The 23,243-nt window shown below is 34.1% G+C and overlaps 1 protein-coding gene across 1 annotated transcript in view; it reads right to left on the bottom strand.

The window, feature by feature from the left end:
- LOC123663636 (LIM/homeobox protein Lhx1) overlaps positions 1-23,243 on the bottom strand; it is a 57,852-nt gene that overhangs the window by 4,456 nt on the left and 30,153 nt on the right. The window contains exons 3-4 of the mRNA XM_045598304.1: positions 19,849-20,006; positions 18,669-18,887 (exon numbers count right to left, since the gene is read on the bottom strand). Of these exons, the coding sequence (XP_045454260.1) occupies positions 18,669-18,887; positions 19,849-20,006 (377 nt within the window). The remainder of the gene's footprint in view (positions 1-18,668; positions 18,888-19,848; positions 20,007-23,243) is intronic.

A 23,243-nucleotide genomic window follows, 5' to 3' on the forward strand; every position in this document is an offset into this window, starting at 1 on the left:
ATATTTTTTTAACCACAAGGAAATAGGCACATCCAGAGTATGCCTTTTCATCTCGCTTTGGTATACAAAAAAAAGTACATCGGGCATTCTTTCACACTCGTATAATAAAGATATATTGCAAAGATAAAAAACCAAATTCAATTACATGGACCAGTAAAATACGACGAAGGTAGACAAAAGAAAATAGTCCAGTAAATGCGCATTATAAGAGGTAGCCCAAAAAACACTATATCACGATAAAATTGAAACGGGACCACATGACAACACTATCTATATTATTAAAAAAAAAAAAAAAAACATTGAAATCACTCCACCCAGTCGAAAGTTCTGAGGTAACACACATGAAAAAATGCAGTCGAATTTAGAACCTCCTTTTTTTGAAATCCCTTAAAAACAATAAGTCCAGCTCTTTTATATACCACTCGTGTGGTAAGCGTGTAGCCCACGAACAATTAGCACTTGCGCATTGGAGCGTGGGTGTCGTAAGAGGCGACTAAGGGATAACAAGGTTCCACTACGACTACCTTGGAACTTAAGAAGCCGACTGATGGCGGGATAACCATCTAACCGCTGGCTTTGAAATACACAGGCCGAAGATGGGCAGCTGCGTCTTCGGTGCGACAAAGCCAGCCCTGCGGTCACCAACCCGCTTGCCCAGCGTGGTGACTATGGGCAACACACACGAGTTTACGCATTTTTGGCGCCAACTTGTGGAGGCCTATGTCCAGCAGTGGACTGCAATAGGTAGGAATGATGATGATGGAATGATTGGAGCAGGCGTGTTGTCAACACTACCTCCGACCCTCCCCAGGAGCTCTGCCTTACTTCAAGAGCACAACACTTTTTGAGAACAGAAGTATTTAGCTGTGATCTTCTGCAAGGTGAAGCACTTCCCCAGTCTTGCTGCTCTAGATTTAGTATTTGCTGTTATGTCCTACCTTATTATTATAAAAAGACATAAAACAGATAATTGTCAAACTAGGTTTCGTAATTTAAAAACAAGTGAACATATCACGGTCAAACATTAGAACGCCTAATTATATCGCGAAGTTTATATCTTTCGTAACGCGTACAATATCATTGAATTTTAATAGTTTAATAAAATTTGTATCGCATTACGAAAGCGGTAGCTAATGGCCTTGAATATTCCGATTTTATATACATACGCCTATTCGTATAAAAATCATGTCCATTGAAATCGTTGTGGACCGTTATTTTGTGAGCGAACTTATAACGATAATTACTTAATCGTTGCTCTCATCGATTAGTTTGAAAATACAACGAGATACGAGATTGTAGGCGATTTACGTTCATTTTATTATAAACTATCTGACACAGCAAACTAAGTACCTACCACTTTTTCTTTCGTTAATATATGGTTAATATGTAATTTTTCCTGTACTTTATTTTATACAAAACTTGTCCTAACAATTTCAACACAAAATGTGTGTGTACTTATGTGCGCACGTAAAAAGTTATACATCACTAGCCGACCCATGCCCACTTCGTTGGGCGTTAATTATTATTATATTAACCAAATAACATACTTTAAAGAACAAATTTTATAACAGTTAAATAAATAATATGTTGCTCCAACGCCATCTATCAAAAATCGAGAAAACGTTGTCGATAGACTAAAATAAGACTAAATTAATAACGTCGAAAGACTAATAAATTGTTTTCTAATAGCTATAGATGGCGCTAGTTTATTTACCATTTTGATATTATATTTTAATCTTTTTCTTATTTACTGAATTTTTTGTTCAATTACAATAAAATATATATAGCCTATGTCACTCCTGAATAGTGTAGCTTTCTGTTAGTGAAAGAATTTTCATGATCGGATCAGTATTTGCGAAGATTACCCCCTACATACAAACAAAGTTATAAACTTTACCTCTTTATAATATTAGTATAGATTGGCTAGCTAACTTCACGTTGCTAACTTCTTCGTTGACTGGCTAACTTGGGGTGTCGGTTATTTTTGACGGTCTGCGCACGCATCGTAAAAATTTACTCTCATAAGTTTTTCCTAACGTGCCACAAGAAGTATAACTTCAAAAAGAAATACCCTATTTGGTAAACTCGTTCGAAGATATGCTCCGTACATAAATTACCGGGTTTCATTTTTATTTAAAAAGAAGGTTTCATGTAATATAATTAAAAAGGACATTGAATTAAAACACATACACTACATTCAATTTGTAAGCTGCATACAAAAGATCAGCGAAATAAAAAGAATACTTAATTTAGACAGCAGGTAGCCGATAGATTTCCCTATGCAGTGTCCTATATACCTAATTGGTTGTCTGAAAGAGATCGCTCTCCTAACGATAAGACCGTACACTGTTTTTTATAATTGTTTTTTTTTTTTGTGTACAGTAAAGAGTATATTAGCTTAGACATAGGATACGTTTATATTTGAACGTCCAATACTGCTTTTATTTCACTGTTTTTTTTTTACATAGCTTATAAATGGTATGTAGGTTCTATGTGTGTAGATATACACATAGCACCTATTAAATAGTATTCGTAATATCGAAAGTAGGTATTATTAACATCGATACAAGATTCAAGAATTTAACTTTAAATTTTTATTACTAAGCATTTTAAGTCCGCTGCAGGATAAACTTTCACTTTACCGCGTATACTTCCTTTTATATTTTAAATAATAAGAATTTGTAATAATACGTAGTGGACAAAAATATGTAGTTCTAAATACATTTGTATGTATATTACATAATTCAATGCAATATGATCATATACCATAATTGCATTCATCAAAAACAATTATGCAGATTTAATTTTCATTATATTACTTTCACATATTTATCTAGTGAATAAAAAAAAAACAAAAAAATTGTTTTTCTTTTTTTTTAAATATTTTGATGTCCATGGATGGATTTGATGTCCATTACAACACGTAATTTTATAATCTAAGTGCAGTTAACATTTAATTTCTGATCACTAGTCCCAATTCGGCCTAGATTACTCTTTTAGGATATCTTATTTTTGTAGTATCTATATTTATTTGATAAAATTACGTTATGATTTGGTCACTAGATTTTAGTTTAAGGTGACGATGCCTCGCGGAGGTTCCGGACACTCGCGCGCCGCGGGATACAATCCGAACAAGCTACGTGGTGTTAAACACTATATTTCATACATCCACCGCTGAGAAGGGTCCATTCTTTTACCGTAACACCGACGCCTTGTAAAACCCATAAAGTCTTGCTATCAACCACTAATGGCGTTTCACAAATTCGAAATGTTCATTTTTCTAATTTATTCTTCTAATTTCAATTAAAACGTATACGTACGTCTTAATGAAATTTTAAAAATTATAATCTTATTACGAATGAAATTAATCGCTAGAATTATTTTTATAGCTGTTAAAGGTTATAACGATTACGTTATTAGCACATAATAAAAATGTTAACGCTTTTACGATTTAATATTTGCGAATGAGAGTGCTCATCGCCGGCGTTTGCGCGACCGACGGGATTAATTTTACAAATAAATCTATTGTGGTTCATTGTCATATGGAGAATGGCTCTGTGGTATAAAGAGATGATTAATAAGATATCGGCACGGACATTGTTCCCTCGGCCTCGGTATAAATAACGCCGAAGCGCCTACCTGCGCACAGGCGCCCCCCAGTGCTAATGAGTCGACATTACCGCGCGGATAAACTACGTCTGAACGTCGATAAAACGAAACATCGACATAATTCGGTAAATTTTATGCGATTTCATACATTAAACGAGGGCTTGGAATCCGAACTGGTGCTTAATAATTTCGCGTCATGCTTTCGAAATCAAATTATTACGCATAATACAATCAACTACCTAATGTAGTATATAAAACAGTTTTTTAAGATTATTTTCGTAAAATTTAAAGTATATTTATCTATTCTCGGGGGGGCTTAAGTTCTAACGAGTAATCTGGCGGTAAGGTGACCGAGGTGAACTAGTAATTTGTGCTTAGAGAGTTGAGAGCGACCCGGCGGGCGGTCGGCTCCCTACCGCGAGCGACACAATACCTAACATAACTATAATACTTAAACACCGAACAGTTGTTCGAGGCGTGCATTTTATTTTCATTTTTCTTTCCGTTATAAACAACGTCATGCACCATATGGGAATGGTTGAACGCAAATTTAGACACCCCAGCGTTTTAAGACGTACTAGATTATAAAAGATATAATCAGAGAAAATTATTGCTTTCTTAATAATATGTTATCAAATAAATAATTTCACAGCCATATACAATTATACAGTTACATAAACTAATTTCGTGGTATTTATTCTCCGCCACATTAATAACAAAGGTATTTGGAACATATTTGAATTATTTTTGGAACACAGATTCAAATTACTGTATGACAAATCTAAAAATATTTACTGATTAACGAAAGTAATTATAAGATTCTAAATTTAAAACGCCAGGAACAACACACACATGCACGGGCGTAAAAATAATAAAAAATGAAAGATGGCGTCACTGAAGACGCGACCACACCGCAAGCTCTGCATGCACCATCTACAGTCAATTGGCGTAGCCAAAGGTAAATGTGAATTGTTTCATTTCATACATCTTACTTGAATATTTATTTTAATTAAAAAAAAATGTTTTATGTAGGTGTTCTGAGATTTTTTTTATTGAGTGTTAATTCGAAAATATTATAATTACTTAATTTCTGTTGTCACAGATCTAAAAAAATTAAACAAATTAAAATATATCTAAATAATAATTTATCTGTCAAGTTACTTATTTAAAAAAAGTGGGGATTGATGTGTTACCTCCCTGTTCATCTAAATGGAAAAAAAGTAAAATAATAAAACCTCTGCGATAGGCGTTAAATTGGAAAATAAGAGTTTAATAACAATTCCAATGAAGAGTCCTACGACAACGTAGTTTTACTTTACTACTTACAACTGATTTAGCAAAAAAAATATTCACCTCAGCCGTTTTCACGGTCGATAAAAGCGCAAAATTTCATTCCTATTCCATTATTACGAAATCGTGATCGAGATCGTCCAATATTTTTACGATTGTGAGCCGTAGAGACAGTTAAAAATTTAAATACCATAGCTAATAAATTAAATAGGTAACTTCGTTTTTTATATTTATAACTCCATTATTCTATTATATGGTAGAACACATCGCTAATTAAAATTTTATTCAAAGTAAAGGTTTTGCGTCAAATTTTCCAAAATGGGTACCTAATTAAATAAACTTGCTTAAGTACAAAAATTGTAATTAATTATTAAATATTAAAAAGAAAACTCTATGAACGTTAGGAGTCTAAATGAATCTGAATCTGAATGAGAAATCTACTTACTACAAGTTTAAAAATGTATTTGAACTCTTGATTGAAAATTAATAAATATGTTAAAAAATAGTTATCTGAGTATAACAAAAATAGATTTCACATTCTTAATTTAAAATTATTTTGTTTATGACTGTAAGCTATGAGTGTAAGCTACTCGTAATAATAAAAATTAAAAAAGTATTTGAAAATAACAGATGTAAAGCAATTTGCGTTTCCTAATTCAAAATTAGTTTTATTTTATTTTTCTTTACGTTTTAAAAATGTCGTACGTCATAATTAAAAAGTTATTTCCAAAAAACGGTTCCCGCTAAATTTACCGCGCGTTTTCGTCGTGTAAAATAACTAATCTCGTTTTATTTTAGTTTAATTAGACGTCGTGTGTTTCGTTATTCTCGTACGCTTTCTATTTAAACTAACTTTCTCATATATCTTGTTATTTGTTTTATAATTTTAATTACATGCTTTGTTGTTTGTTTTGTTATGTAGGTACACGAACTTTGATAACATCTCTGATTAAGTAAACTAATTATTATTACTAAAATAAAAGTACGTGAAGACATGAAACTGTATTTTAAGATTGGTCTTTAACAAAAACACAAAAAAAAAAACAATTACCACAACAAAACTATAACAAAGCTTATTGCTTTTAAAGCCAGTGGGCGTTTAAAAGCCCATTTTTTGAGAAAAAAAAAATTACTTTCGATTTTTGATTTGATAAAAATATTACAAAATTAAAAAAAAATCTCGGAATCTATTTATTTTCTACAGATGCTTAATTTTCTTTATAAATAGGTAAGTACTTATATATTTTCTAAACATGAAAAATGCAATAAACCCAAATTGAGACTATTGAATATACTAGTCAATAGCTCAAAACGTTTATTTTTTAATTTAAAACATCTACATCGTAACATTCAACCAATAGTCGTGCGCTGTTCGTAAATGTTATCATTCGTTGATAACACAAAACAAAACTATTGGTTACGGTTTTCAATATGGCCGTCTTTATCTGAATCCATTTCAAGCGCTTTTGTATAGTTTTACGACCAAGATAAGTTATCGCTACTGTGTATTACCGTGTAGTGTTGAAACAAAGTCGCTGTTTTAATCTTTATTCGTGACATAAAAGTTAAATGATTTATTTTAAAATACAATGTATGATATTTGTACTGTCATTGTGAAAACTTCAGTCTTAATCGTTGATTCTTCTTAATCTATGACAATAATAAATATTTAATCCTGGCTTCATAATAGTTCTAGATATGATTTCCTGCTGTGTTGCTGTTGTGCTGTGTGGCAGTAAAGAATATAGGCACCCCCTCTCTTCCCGTGGGTGTCGTAAGTGGCGACTAAGGATAACACAGTTCCACTCCAGCCGACCGATGGCGGGATAACCATCCAACTGCTGGCTTTGAAAAAAACAGGTCGAAGACGGGCAGCAGCGTCTTCAGCGTGACAAATAGCCAGCCCTGCCGTCATCAACCCAAATTGTGGAGGCCTATGTCCAGCAGTGGACTGTGATAGGCTGCAGTGATGATGATGATGATGATGATGATGATGATTTGATTTCAATGGCATATCAATGTCATATGATTTTAATGACATTTCAATGTCATAGATTTTTTGTATTCTATTCACACATATTCACAATATATTTTGTTGAAACGTCTAACTCTACGTGACGAGAAAGACACCTTTTTAAAAAGGAGAAAGAGAAGACACCTTCTTAATGTAGTCGTTTAATACATACGTATTTCACTAGTTCGCATATAAATGATGAATAAAAAAAGTTAGTTTTAAAAGCAGGTATTTATGTGTATAAATGTTTATTTTATTGGTAAATAATTTAGTTGCGTTTATGCTAGAAGTAATAAGTTTAAAAAGACAGTCCCGATATACCCACAAAAATTTATTCTATAAAAGTGAGGCCAATCGAGTGTAATTTTGTTAATTTTTAACCGCGTGATTTTGGTCGCGTAATTTTTGGTGCTTTCGGTTTCATACAAAAGTGTGAGTTGACACACAACTCATTTTGCGTCGCCGTCTGGTACGAACTGGACTTTTGTATGAAACCGAATGCACCAGAAATTACGCGACTGACGACTTACAAAATTATTCTTGTTTGTCTTCACCCTAAAACGAACTGAATGAAGATAGAAATCATTAAAATAATCCTGCCATATTTTTTTGGATACATTGTTTTGATACAATTCGCAATACTACGAATTGTGTTTTGTGTCTAAAAAAAGTAGGAAGTTTGATGGCAATCGTCATGACGCGGAATACGACAGTCCGATGAAGCATAGCGTTGCTGAGCGCTCGTAGTGATGTACACGTAAAAGGCGAAATTATCGCTAACTAATTGCTTACAAAAATTAATATATTAAAAAGGTACATAAGGATGGTATAAGTTCTTAAACTTACACAGCTACTACCACAGCGTTTGATTAATTTAATTTAGTCTGTGACGTCCCCGAAAAATCGGGATTTTTCAGAATGACATGTTGATTTCAAATTAAATAAACTGTAAATATGAATGTTGTATTGTAACGATTACGAGCTATCATTATACTTAACCAAATATACATAAACACACACGCATTTTAAGAAGCTTTATTTTTAATACTTTATTAGCTTTTCACTTGAATGTGTGTATCGAATTTTTTGATATTACTGTATAGGTTTCTTATATTATGTCTATGATTTCAAATAGGCGTATTAAGATTTCAATGATATAGGTACTAATTGACAAATCTCTTTTGGATAGAAAAAAAAAATATTGCACTTAAACAAAGCCTAAGAAATTTTAATAAAAATCACAAACAGTAAAAGTAAACCGTGTGACATTAGGAAATGCGAAAAAGAGAAATGAAATCACGTCCCAAAGGTATAAATCAACGTCAAACTATTAAGTGATATTGAAAAACCACAGAAATCAATCATCGACAATAAAACGCTCCGTTGACATCGATATTGTCACGTCACTAGCGGCGTGAAGCGTGACAGTTACGTGGTCATCTCTGCGAAACGCCAAACTCTTGAAATCGGTCAACGAACTTTTTTTTTAAAATGACATATAATTTTTTTTATCGTATTAATAACAGGCCCGACATTTAGGGTCATGAATTCATGATTAAGACTTCTTTAATGATATCGTCGTATCTCGTTCTACGCTTCACACCAATTATTGTGAGTGATTGATCATTTGTTATAGAAATCAACTGTCGTCTGTCAGGTGCAAAACTTCGATTTCCGCTTGAAAATTTATTTGCTTGACACACATTTCCTAAAGTCTATGATGTATCTATTTGTAATTATCGTTATTAAATTGTTTTAAAGAAATAAGTTTTCGTTTTTCACTTTAATTTCACAATAACATGCAGCTGTGAACTTTAAATTCACTGTTTCCAAGCATAAGAAACTTTTACCCAGCTGTGGGACTGATACCTACATCAGTCGTGTATTTCAATTATATAAATATTACATCAATCATACAAATTATGAACTTTGCAATATCCTAAATCATACATGTACGTATAGGCATTAAAATTACAGATACAGGTCACAGCTAAGCAATCGATTGACTATATTAACTATAATATTGTCTAGAGGCTTCAACTAGCGATGTAATAAATCATAGTGGTACCTCTGCCGCTTCTGATGGATCGTTGCGTATGCACTTTGTATTTACGACTACGAGTTACGGAGCTACCGTCATTAATCTACTTCTAGATTTAAAGCTTCAGAGCTGAAGGTTTTTGCTTAATAATTTTACAAGTGATTGCTGGTAGTCCCGTTGATATTAATGACTTGTTTAGTTTATGTTTACGGACCTTGTCAAAAAAATTGAAGCTGTACGAGTGTATATAATTATGTTATCTATACAAATGAATATGAATCGCCGAGTTGTATGTACGCGCCACTACCGATAGACCACATCAAATTGGATTTATTCTCTTTTTGTATTCGTTAAGGGATAACAAGGTTCCACAACCACCTTGGAACTTAAGAAGCCGACCGATGGCGGGATAACCATCCAACTGCTGGCTTTGAAATACACAGGCCGAAGACGGGCAGCAGCGTCTTTGGTGCGACAAAGCCAGTACTGCGGTCACCAACCCGCCTGCCCAGCGTGGTGACTATGGGCAAAACACATGAGTTCACGTTATTTTTGGCGTAAACTTGTGGAGGCCTATGTCCAGCAGTGGACTGTATAGGCTGTAATGATGATTCGTTATTGACAGAAGGTTTGTATAAAAATAATAATTTTACGATAAAAAAAGAATGTTTAAAAAAGTTTCCCGTGTCAGCCAGTACCTATAGAATATAAATGATACTTCAATTAGCAGTGCTTTTAAATATTGCATAATAAATTGAACACATTCATAAGCGTGACTTACCGCTGTTGTCATTTTGACATTTCCGATTTTCGGCGACGTTGCTGACGCCATGATCTCTGAACGGAATCTCAAAATGACAGAGCAAGTCCCGTCTAAATAAAGTGATAGCGACCGTAAAATCTTAATAACTGATATTACATTTTTCAAATCTGTCATGGAGATTTCAGACACGAGAATAGTCCTCATAATAAATTAATAATTAAAATTCGAAAACACTGAACATAAAAGAACGAAGCTGACGGATGGTGAGCCTAGGGCGATCGGACATTAAGGCCCTACGCAATATTAATGTAGCGTATTCTCACCCACGGCAATAAAATAAATGATGTCATTTTTTGTCCGCACGGGGATCTTTTGTCCTCCGGCCGCGGCGGCACAACGTACCTTTGGACCACTGCGCCCGATCCACAGGACGTCCATAGACAAAGGATTTTAGGCGCCGCTCACCAGTTTTTACATTATATTTCGCAAAGGAATATTCTATTCGTATGACGATGCTTTTTATCATAATTAATAATTTATTACTTTCGCTGAGCGTCTTTGTAAAGCCGCACCTGCTGACTATCGCAAGGTGCTTCTGTCTTGTAAGTGATAAATCATATGACTTCGTTATTTCGCGCGAGGGACCGTGTAGTCATACATAATCGTTTGACGTCTAACATCAAATAGTTTACTGATAATTCCAACTAGTATACCTACGCGTTTTGTTTTGCTTGTTACGTCAAAATAATTAACCTTATACCTCTTGTATCTGTCTACATAAAAACAACCTCACAACAAACTTTAAATGTGTTTCTAGATGTTTAAGACCTGTTTACTGGAAAGGAATATGTCAGTATTACAATGTTTATAATAATAAAAGACGACGTCGAAACATAGGTCTATAGAGACGTTTATTTTCAAAATGATAATATTCATAACATGCACGTTTAACGTCGAATATTGATGCAAATCCCACATCGTACATACATCGTCAATTTTACGAGAGTTGCCTCGGACGCGGTGTAAAAATTCTATTTTATTGTTTACTTATGCAAATTTCTCGTTGTTTCAATAATAACTATTAAAATTACAAATTTATTGTGATAACATCGATGTTTTTAGAAGTGCGTATTCGACAGCGGGGATTTGTTAAATTGCCGACGATAATCATTATCGAAAACATTTCACGTACGATGACATCGGCGCGTCGATCGCGCTTTGATAAAATAACATTTTACAACTGCGATATTATTTTAACAACATACTTTAATATTTTTTCGGTTGTAAAATTATATTTTTTATGTTTATTAACGTTAACCACGAAAAGAAAAAAACCGAAAAATCTGAGAATATCCCATCGCCACACTCGGTTTACGGTTCGCTGGCACATTATACGTACATATTTTTGAGATAATAAGAGATTATCTAAAGATCGAAACGACACCAAAACGGGTCAATCGTTGTGTGACAGTTTCGAGAAAGGGTTAACTTGTATGTACCGTAACTATTGAAGATAAACAATTGTAAAATACAAAACAATATATTTAAAAAAAAAAAACAGCAAAAAACCGTAGTAAGAATGAATTATAAAACAGACGTCGAATTAAAAGACGAAACAATTTGTCGTAAACCTTCCCGAGTCGAGATCGACGCTGGCCGTAAACCCGCGGTCACATAGTCTCACCAGTTTACCTCGTAACTCGTTCAAGTTATAGTATTTAGGGCAGTTCAAAGCCGCCGACGGATATTAAAAGAAGAGATATGGTCGTGCGACCAAACGTACGGCTCATTCAACTCGGAAACCGACGTTTCCATAGATTGAGGCCTGATTGACCGGTTGCTGAAGTTAATTTTTATTTTAACCAATAATAATAAGCGTCGGCGTGTTTCTTGTTGGCTTCTTACCGAACTCGTGTCGGAGAAAGCTTGTAAAATAATAAAATAATTCTGGTGTTATAAAAATATATATTTATGGACGAAGTCAGTCAAAATAATGTTAGTCAATTATTAAAACTTTAGAACAAAAATTCGCTCTTTCGAAATAAATCAAAATATTCAACAAATGAGTTTTTATTTATTTTTTAGTTTTAATTTCGTTAAGTAGTAAGTTAGTAACGCGTAATTATTGTCTGTTCACTGACCACAGACAAGTAATGAAGGACGAGAGTACATTAGGCTTGATACATTTATCAGAAGGTCTCCGTCACCGGGAAGCTGACATAATAATAGCTCGTCAAGTTTTTATACTTGCGTTATCAATCAAAACGACGACGCGTGCTTCCGTGTATATTACTTTCACGAATTCAAAGATAAATCAACATACAGACAAACATGGGACTATCTTTCTTTTAAAGTGGGTTATATTTAGTGCCTATTTCACCTGTAGTGAATAGTTTTTTTTTATACTAGATCGTTCAATAAGTCCCGAGACTAACCTGGAAATGGCGCATATATTAAAAACTCTTTTGATTTTTAAAAAGTACTGGCTATCAATACAAGAATATGTGTCAAATTTTTAAAAATGGAACAATAAAATTATTGATTTTGAAAGATTTAAGTGACGCTACGGTTGTAATTTCAATACAATGGAAAAAAACGAGTTTCGCGTGTTGATAAAACGTTGTTTTTTAATGGGAAAAAATACCGTTGAAGCACAGCAATGGCTTATAAAATGTTATGCAGGATCAGCTCCCTCTAAAGCAACCATTTGTCGGTGGTATGCCGACTTCAAACGCGGTCGCATGGACACCAATGATGGGGAACGCTCAGGTCGTCCAAATGAAGCAGTGACTCAACAAAATATTAACCAAGTCCTCAAAATCGTATTGGAAGATCGGAAGGTAAAAGTGGGAGAGATAGCCGAGATAGTGAAGATTTCAGCTGGTAGTGTTTTCACTATTTTACATAAAAATTTGGCCATGAAAAAGCTTTTTTCTAAGTGGCTGCCGCGTTTGCTTACAACTAATCAAAAGGAACAACGTATCAATGATTCAGAGCGATGTTTGGCGCTGATGAATCACAATAAAAAGGATTTTTTACGTCGGTATGTAACAATGGATGAAACCTGGATATACCATTTCACTCCGGAATCCAATCGGCAGGCAGCGGAGTGGAGAGCGGCTGGTGAAAGCCGCCCGAAGCGTCCAAAGACTCAGAAATCGGCCGGTAAGGTTATGGCGTCTATATTTTGGGATGCGCATGGAATACTTTTCATCGACTACCTTGAAAAGGGGCAAAATATAAATAGTGACTATTACATGTGCTTATTGGAGCGATTGAAGTACGAAATTGCGGATAAACGGCCTCACATGAACAAAAAGAAAGTGGTGTTTCACCAGGACAACGCGCCTTGTCACAAGTCCGTGAGAACGATGGCCAAAATTAACGAATTGGGCTTCGAATTGCTTCCTCATCCCCCTTATTCACCAGACTTGGCCCCCAGCGATTACTGGCTGTTTGCAGACCTCAAAAAAATGCTTTAGGGTAAGAAATTTGACTCAAATAGTGAAGTTATCGCAGCAACGGAGGCTTATTTTGAAGCCAAAGACAAATCGTTCTACACACATGGGATAGAAAAGTTAGAAAAGCGTTGGAGGGACTGTATCGCTCTTGGAGGAGACTATGTTGATGAAAAAAATTTATTTTATAAAAAAGATTTTTTTTAGTACTTAGTCTCGGGACTTATTGAACCACGTGTTATAACTAGGTCGCCAAACAAACGTACGACTCACCTGATGGAAAGAGGTTACCGTAGCTTATAGACGTCTGCAACACCAGAAGCATTGCGATGCAACGCGAGCTAATCCCATCCCCTATTCCCCCCCGGAGCTCTGGTCACCTTACTTACCAACACGAACACAACACTGCTCGAAAACGGTATTATTTAGCTGTGATCCACTGTAAGATCGAGGTACTACCCCAGTCATGCTGCTCCATATTTTGAGCAGAAAATTCCCTGCTGTGCCGCCCTACCTTAGTTAAACTATTTGAAAGAGGACGATACCAACAGATAAATGTTTTTGATATATTATTATTTTTTTCATCAAATTCCTCTATATTTATGAAATAATTCTACTCGCAAACTTGAATCTAAGAGTTGTAGTGTGTGTAATTAAGGAGAAACAGATCCTAATTTCCTATTCTACCTCCTGCTGTTATGTCCGGTGAAACTGGCCCTTAAGTTCTTGAAAGTTGAACGCGATGCTAACAAGCGAACCGACACATCTAATTGGAGGCGTTTTTTTAATTGCAATTATTTAATTATTTTAATTCGAGCGTACGTATAACAAATGACACGTAATTATGAATGATTCCCTCTACTTTTACATGTACGGAATTGTTTAGTGATTAATTAATAATGATTAATGATCATATTTTATAATTGTAAATTGTAATTCTAGCTGTGAATATTCTTTTGAGTAATATTGTAATTTGTAACGTAACCGCACGCCGATGACACTCGCTAGTAACTTAATGAATAGGTGTGAATTAATTTATTGGTTGTTTTATGCATAATGCATTTCATCCGTCACGTCTTCATGGATGGTAATTCAAACAGGTTTTTGCGGATATTTACATATCTTTTATGGAATTTAATTTTTCATTTTAATTCCTTTATTTTTCTGGAAGTATTTTATGATATTTTAGACGAATAATAAGTCACTCTTAAAGAAAAATTAAAGTTAGAAAAAATTAAATTTAAAAATTTCATTTAGCGCCTAGTTAGTTATTTTTTTAATATTAGAAGAAATTAAAGTTTTTTCTAAAAAAGTATGTTAGCAAGTAGTTATTAATTTTTAATATTTAAGTTATATAATATACATTGGTCTAAAAGTGGTTCTCCTTTCCCAATCTAAAAAGAAGAAGAAAAAATGCAATCATTTTTTATTACTGTCAAAAAACAAAGTAAGGAGAAAAGTGGCAAATGAGCCGTCAACATTTTTACTGCTTTTATAAAAAACTTGTCGCTAGAAATAATCGTTAGCGTTAAAATAAAAGAAGTTGGTAAAATTATTACTATCTATAAATGCGAAAATTCGGATGTGTATTTGTGACTCTGTGGACAACTGAAAGGATCTTGGTGAAATAAGATAAAGAGATAGATTATAGTCTGGAGTAGAACTAGAATTCAATTAAAAAATAATAAGAATAAAATTACCACAATAAATGTCGCGGGCAACAGCTTATATAAATTATAAAACAATAATAAAAAAAATGTCACTTTAATATTATTACTAATTAATCCAACTTTTTTTTAAATTTTAGAAAAAAAAATGTAATCATTGATTTTCGAAATATAAAAAAAAGAATGACATGAGATTTGAAAAAGTTTTTAAGTAACTTGATTTAGAAGTTCCCGATAGCTTAAGATAGCTATGTAAGTTATCTCTGAAACGGCTAGACGCATTTTGACGGTACTTTCACTGGCAGATAGCTGATTAAGAAGGAGTAACTTGGCTAATTTTATTTTAGACTTTTTTTATTTTATAAATCTGCAAACTGAACAATAAGTATTTTGTTAAATTCCACGCGGACGAAGTCGCGGGCACAGCTAGTATATAATAAATATTAATGCGAAATTTATAAAGTTATCGCCAGCCCGAGCTAACCGCTAACTACACGAGCTGTCAAAATAAAATATGAGCCAATAAGGGCGCGTCGCTCGACGACAGGGCCGTCACGCTGAAGGAATTACGATATATGAACTTATTAAAATATCTATGGTTTTTTTTTCTCGTTTTGCGGTCGGATGACATCGTGTTAATGTGTCGTGTATTACTATTTTTTTTTTATTATGATCGTAGATTATTTGAGTTTCAGTTTTTACAAAAGTAGTGTGAATCCACTCTTAGTGGGGAGGTATCTAAGAGATGGTATTTATTGATTGATTTTGCTGTAATATTGCTGGGCATAGGCCTCTTTCATCATGTAGGAGAAGGGTCAGAGCTTAAGCAATTTAGATATACAAGTAGAAATTTTTTACAAATCATCAAAGTTACGTTATCAAAATATTACTTGTTTTTGTTAAAAGCAAAATTAATTACAATACATAAAAATACTTAACGGTATATCTATTAACTCAAATAACTAAAGTTGTTAAGATCTAATTTATAATCATAATTATATAATGTCAATAATTATTGATCGAGTGATGATTAAAATAAAATTTTCCAAAACTACAACATCAAAGTTACCGATATTCGGCATCTTCAAGAAATCGTTCACACGAACCGGTGTTAACTAGTTAAATGCGGATTATTTAGAAAAAATATACAGTTAGAAGCCACATGTGGTACGGTATGAGCATTTGACACGCGCGATCTGGCGCGACTTGACGAATGGTAGCAAAAAACACTGTTTACGAACCCACTTAACATTCTCGACATTGTTACTGAACTAATATTGATAGTCAACGCACGTGTAAACAAATATTTATCTTCAAAGGCGTGAACATAATGTACAAATATATACAAACGCTATGCCGTCTATACATCAAACCTCATTTGTATTTTTTTTTAAGTAAAACCTCTTTGCACACGCTCGCTTGGGGAGTAAGCTGGTGAATGCGTGACGAGAGCGTTACGAGAAGTGTGATCAGGCGAGTCGAACGGAAGTTGAGAGGGAGATATGAGTTAGTGAGGACAGAAATAGCGAGTTACGTTTTTAAGAAAATTTATTCCAGTCGTGTGGTTTAAGGCACCTCCCTTTTTTCTTTATATTTGTTACATTTGTGATTTAACTACAAATAAAAAGTTAGAGGAAAATATTTATGATTTTTTATCATACCGGATAAAAATGAATTGATTAAAATTATTAATTTAGTACACAGCAAAAGAATTTACAATATGAGTTTGTGAACTCTCAGGGTCACTGTGGACACTTTTGACTGTATGGGACTTACTGTGGTTGTAATTTAGAAGCTCACGATATTTTGGCGACGTTGCCGACGTGGTCACGGATGACTGATGAGCACCCGTACATTCAAAATATACCATAAAATTCACAAATGTCGGATGATTCTCGAAACTATTATTTAGTTTCGATATAAATTAAATAAAAAAAAAAGCTTATCGTATTCGTAAAAACGTCGCAAGAGGGCCGTAAAACATTCGTTTTTCGTTCAAAAATCGAACGCTACAAAAACAGAAACAAAGAGGAAGTAGCAAAAAGCGTGACCGAATCTTTCAACAGACATCTGTTGCTGCGCCGTGGAGAATCGCGTGGCTCAGTGTGTTAGATTACGATTTGAGGTACAAAACTTATCGATATCCTAAACATTTGGAGGATTAACAAGTGAAAAGTATATATTTTGTAAGTGGAGCTTCTCTTCACACGCTTGATTTGGGGAGTGAGTTGGTGAATGTATGACGAGAGCGTTACCAAAAGTGTGATAAGGCGAGGATAAGTTAGTGAAGATAGAAAGAATTACTGTAGGGGCAACTAAAGAGGTTTTGCTTCAGACGTGTGGTCTAATGCACACTTTTTTTTTATAAATGTTTAACGTACACACGTCGATGTAAAATAGGCAACTTAATGCCTGTGTTATAGGTAAAAGCCGACTTTTATAGCTACATTTTATTTAAAAAAACATATAATACCTATACTAGACTCTATAAGACTAAAATAATAGTCCTAAGAACACATACACAAATAACGCTCGAACTATACCCAGACTCGTGGCTGGAATCTAACCCACAACCCCTGGATATGAAATCAGGGTTACTACATACTGCATCGATGGAAAAAAAAAGATATGCTCTAAATCCCTAAGCTGTAATAAGGTTATTTGTCATGTCAGTAACAAGAAAGCTGTTCCTGTACGGACGGGCGCGGTATATTCAATTTGTGAATCCAGACGCCATGATAAAGTACAAACAATTTGTTATGGTTACTGGAGAATGTGTACCACGTGATCTCAATTGAATGTAATATTTTCGTCAAAATAATTAATTTTTATCTCTTAAATTTAATTATTTATTATTGATATATAATAAACGTATATAGCACTTTTAAACAGTGGCAAATAATGTTGACAATTTAGTAATAAACCAAATATCAGAAGACCAAAAGTAAAAAAAAACTTTAAAGTAATTCTAAATGAATTACTTAAGCCCACGGGGTGATCTGAGCTGGACATAGGCCTCCACAAGTTATTATTGTGTTGTGCCCATCGTCACCACACTGGCGGGTTGGTACCGCAGGGCTATCTTTGTCGCACCGAAGACGCTGCTGCCCGTAAGATTACGCAAGAAAATTGAACTATGCCTCAAAATGTCATATCCTAAGAACTACTAACTGAACTAGAAAGATGTTACTCCATCGAATTGAGTTTACAATTTCAATTCTGTTTCAAGTTTGATGACATCGTAATTTATAATCCTTCTCAAAAGTTTTATCTACCTCGTATTTCAAACAAAAACTTATGTTAAATTGAATACGGACTCTTTACGACCTCTGGTTATCTTACCGCAGATAAAATAATATTACTCGAAAAAAGTAATAATCTATAGTGATCCCAGAAGAATATCCCAGTCAGGCTGCTCCAAATTTTTAGCAACATATTTTCTCTTATCTAAGTATCTTAATAAAGTTACCTTCATAAGGTTTTATTTACAATTACAGCTGCGCGCATTGCTACTTTTTTTTTGGTCGTACAAACTCAGAAAGTTTGTGGGCTCATGCACAACACTTTGCTCAAGATCATGACATGATCAAATGTTTGTAGTTAAACTCCTCCGAAACGGCTTTACCGATTCTCATGAAATTTTGTGTGCATATTGGGTAGGTCTGAGAATCGAACAATATCTATTTTTCATACCCCTAAGTTATAAGGGGGGGCGGATTAATGGGGTTATTAACATATATGGCAAAACAACGTTTGCGGGGTCAGCTAGTGTATATGTATATATAATTTTATCGTGTTTATAATATCTGAAAAAATGCTGACTTACTTGTATAACCCTCATGGGCAATCCAGTTTCCTTCGCCAACTGTTCCCGTATATGTCTGGTCGGTTTCGGCGTCTGTGAAAACGCTGACTTTAATATCTCCAACTGTTTCGCCTTGATCGTAGTCCTCGGTCCCCTTCTTTTCGAGCCACCGTTTCCGTCATCAGGTGATTTGTTCTCCGCCTGCGAGTCACGAGTTTCAGGGTCTCCGTCCAATGAGCCCTGAGTGGGGAAGAGGAACAACTGAATGCAACTATGTGGTCCAGTCCCATGTATGTCATATGGGATTGTCAAGGCGATATGTGATACTTTATGTAAGATGGTGACAAAGTATGGTCAAATTTTATGATATGGATATGGTAATTTTTTCTTACTCATACCAAGAGCATAAAAACGCCTGTATAACTCTTTTGATATTTAACTCCAGAACATTCTAATTTTTTAACCTTTTCTCTTGATTTTAAATGCGACAATAATTACGAAACCAAACATCTTCAATCTAATAAAAAGTAAGTTTGGGCAAACAATGATTAGGAAGCTACTTAGTTCGAAAGTTGTTACAAATTATGACGAATAACTAAACAATCTCTGAGTTTTTTTTTGCTTGGGCATATGTAGCCAATGCTTTTCTAGATTTCCTTTTAAGTAATAAATATCTACAACACACACACACACACGTGCAAACACACACACACGCGGTCGTCTGTTCCTAAGAAAGCAACTTAATGCTTGTGTTATAACAGCCGACTGGCATAGCTACATATATATATATATATATATATATATATATATATATATATATTCGATAAACATAAATATAAATTTTACATGTATAAATAAATATATATTACACCAAGACTCGGGGTGGGAATCGAACCCACAACCCCCGGAGCAGAAAACAAGATCAATACAAACTGCGCCAACGAGCTAGTCAAAACTCAATATAGTAATTTGATTGTCAGCTTTTGGATAATAATTGCTAATTACTTCCTAATAATGAGACAGACATAGTTTGTACAGTAATAATGTTTAAAGACTTTTTGAGAAGTTTATTGTAAATATGTATAATATTGCAGAATTTCAAATTAAATTTACGTTAATTAAATACTTGCTAATAAAGAAAGCAGTTTGAAGCCAACGTTCTATTTGTAATATTAGAACAGATAGTCAGAGCTCCACTAACCTGATCCTCTGAATCTTCATGAGGTTTCGTATCACCGTTATGTGATAGGTCGGAGTGTAGAGCTGGATGTGGCGCATGTGCTGGACTACTGGAATTATTTGCCGCCCTTGATTCATCATCTTCTTCTTCGTCTGAACCGGAACCGAGCAGAGAATCTGCTGTTGAAGAAAATAATTAAGTTTTATATTTGTTTTTTAAGCTTGGTTTTATGTAAATATGTCCACTATGCACAAACGGGACTGGATGTGAGGTAACATAACTGTAGTCTGTTACCTATTCACATAGAGCTTAATCGCATCGCATCGCATCAGCCTATCGCAGTCCACTACTGGACATAGGCCTCCACAAGTTCGAGCCAAAAATGGCGTGAACTCATATGTTTTGCCCATAGTCACCACGCTGGGCAGGCGGGTTGGTGACCGCAGGGCTGACTTTGTCGCACCGAAGACGCTGCCGCCCGTCTTCGACCTGTGTATTTCAAAGCCAGCAGTTGGATGGTTATCTCGCCATCGGTCGGTTTTGTAAGTTCCAAGGCAGTAGTGGAACTGTGTTATCTCTTAGTCGCCTCTTACGACACCCACGGGGAGAGAGGGGGTAGCTATATTCTTTACTGCTGTAACCACACAGCATGGAGCATTAATACCTGTGGTAAGCTTTTACCTAACAGTGCCCTAATACATTACTTATAAAAAAATGTAGGTAGGTACCTACACATGCATAAGATACAAAAATAAATTATGAATAGGTACACACAGACTTTAGGCGGGTATCGATCCCAAATACATGGAGCGGAAGTAAGGGTTACTGACAACGGCGTCAACGAGCTTGTCAAATTATTAAGAAAGTCATATTATAAATGTGAATAAAGGTAAATATTTATAGCATTTGAACGCTTTAACGATTTACAAATTAACGTAAAGAGTTTTTTATATTAGAACATATATAAGTAGTTTCATTTTACGAGTAGGTAATATGTAATTTATTGAAGTATAACTTTGAAGTATAACTGTGATCGGGCGAGGCGAATGGAGCAAGAGAGATAGATGCGAGAACACATTATCTTTCTCTCTTTCACTCATAGCCAGTTACTTTTCGTATACCTAATATACTCTGCAGGTCTATGGCTAAAGAAGGAAGACTTCATTAGTATGGTCTAAAGCACACTCGTTTTTTATTACCATCATATTAATAAATTATAAGTCACAATTAAGCTTAGTTCGTATGAGTAGATAACTTTAGTATTTAGACATCTCACACATAAAATTTATTACACAAAACATTTATTTGCTCATGTATTTACTAAGCCGCCAACGTTACTTTATATTCCCCCCTTTTTTCTTCTTTATCTGAATTTTACTAACACTCGATTTTGCACACCTACAAACCTCTGCTCTTTTACGTCCTAAGGTTGGCTGGTAGAGAATGCTTTTAGCATTAAGCCCGCCTTTTGTACAATTCTTTAATGTATTGTGCAATAAAATATTAATAAATAAATAAATAAATAAAACAGGAAAAAAAGCTGTATATTTTCTTTTCAATATTCACGAGAATTACTATTAAAAATCATATTAAACGTACGAATAATCGTTCCATTATTTTTCCTTTAAGCTGCATATAACATTTACATATAAAATACTATCGTAACACTTTACAGCGTATTCGAGATAAAATTGACTTATCAAAAAGCAATCGTTCGACCCTTCGCCCGTTTAACTAAATAAAAATGTAATTTCGCCCTCATCTCCCCCATAGGGAGGTGAATTAACCGCAAAAACAATTTTACTCATGCTCGAAATAGATGAAAATAATCTAAGAATGTTAGGAGTACGCGTTTTATTTTATTTTTGGTAATTGTGTTTGCTCGCAAACGAAAAAAACTGACTTCAATTACATCGACAAGTAATTCAACGTAAGTAGACGAAAAAAATTAACAAACCCACTAGTCGTCACTACGATTTTCGAGGGTTTCACTCGATTTCTCTGGGATTCCATCATCAGATCCTGGTTTCCTAAATCTTAATATTTTGAATGATCTTATTTTTAATATAAAAGTATTGATTATATATATCAAATATCGATTACAAAGTTACAAATAATTACCTACTTACTAATAGATAATACGACTTATAGTTGATGTGATGTTGATGATCAACTATGTTTACGCCCCCAATTAAGCCTTTACTTAATCATTACATGTTCTTAAACGGAGACATATAATACATAATTCCGAAATGTATTTTTGATGACATTATTAAACGTTGGTATGTAATTGTTTTGTATTCCCGTCGATATCAAATGTAAAATACGCACTATACCAATCGATTCACGGCCGCTCGAGGCGATGCGTAAAACATCTGTCGTCGGGAAATATCACTACATAGTATAAAACAAAGTCGCTTTCTCTGTCCCTGCTCATGTATGTACGCTTAGATCTTTAAAACTACGCAACGGATTTTGATGCGGTTTTTTTTAATAGATAGATTGATTCAAGAGGAAGGTTTATATGTATGATAACATCCATTAAATAGTGGAGAAATACTGTTATTTTTGAGTTTTCTAATGTTATGTCGTAAATAATTAATTTTTTTTCGCTTAAATTGCAAACGCAGGCTAAACCCTACGAGATTTATCAAAATAATGTACTAAGTATTGTACACATTGAAAAGGTCTACAGAAAACTCCGCGATGGTATATACCTATCTCTTATGGATATCCCACAATAACATTTTTTTGTCATTTACTTTTTACGACAAATAATGGCTAATTTTCGAAGCGATTTTAACCAATACAGCATTAATCCTTATCCAATTAAATACCTTAAATATGTTTTTTATTTAATATAGATCTATATGGCCCTTTACAGCATATGATTTAAATGAATATTTTCGAAGATATTACAGATTTAAAAATCGCGGTACGTAGCGTTTGCGACGGTTCCGGCCGGCTTTTACTCTAAGTTAACGCGTGCGGGCCACGGGCAGTAATGAATAAATCAAAACTACTGGATCGATTTTAATCATTTTTTCAGTGAATGACATAGGCTATAATTATGTTATATACCCGTGCGAAGCCGGAGCGGGTCGCTAGTTTATATAAAATATTACTTAAATTATTTTTTATTAGTCTATATTTATGATTTTATTTACATTTTTATCTGTAAATATTTAGTACCTAAGATGTGAATTGTAAATTACTTAGATTTTAAGTAAAAAATTAAAGTAACGCTTTTAAGTAATTTAACACAAGTTTATTTTTTTCTTCTATAATAGAGATTTGATTGTTTTTGTTACATTTCAATGAATAAATTCAAAAACTACTAGACCGATTTTAAAACACTAGGAAAATGCTACGTTACCACTGAGTGGCTTAGGCTATATTTTAGCGGGAGAAAATGG

The sequence above is a fragment of the Melitaea cinxia genome, chromosome 20, assembly GCF_905220565.1.
Source record: "Melitaea cinxia chromosome 20, ilMelCinx1.1, whole genome shotgun sequence".
NCBI lineage: Eukaryota > Metazoa > Arthropoda > Insecta > Lepidoptera > Nymphalidae > Melitaea > Melitaea cinxia.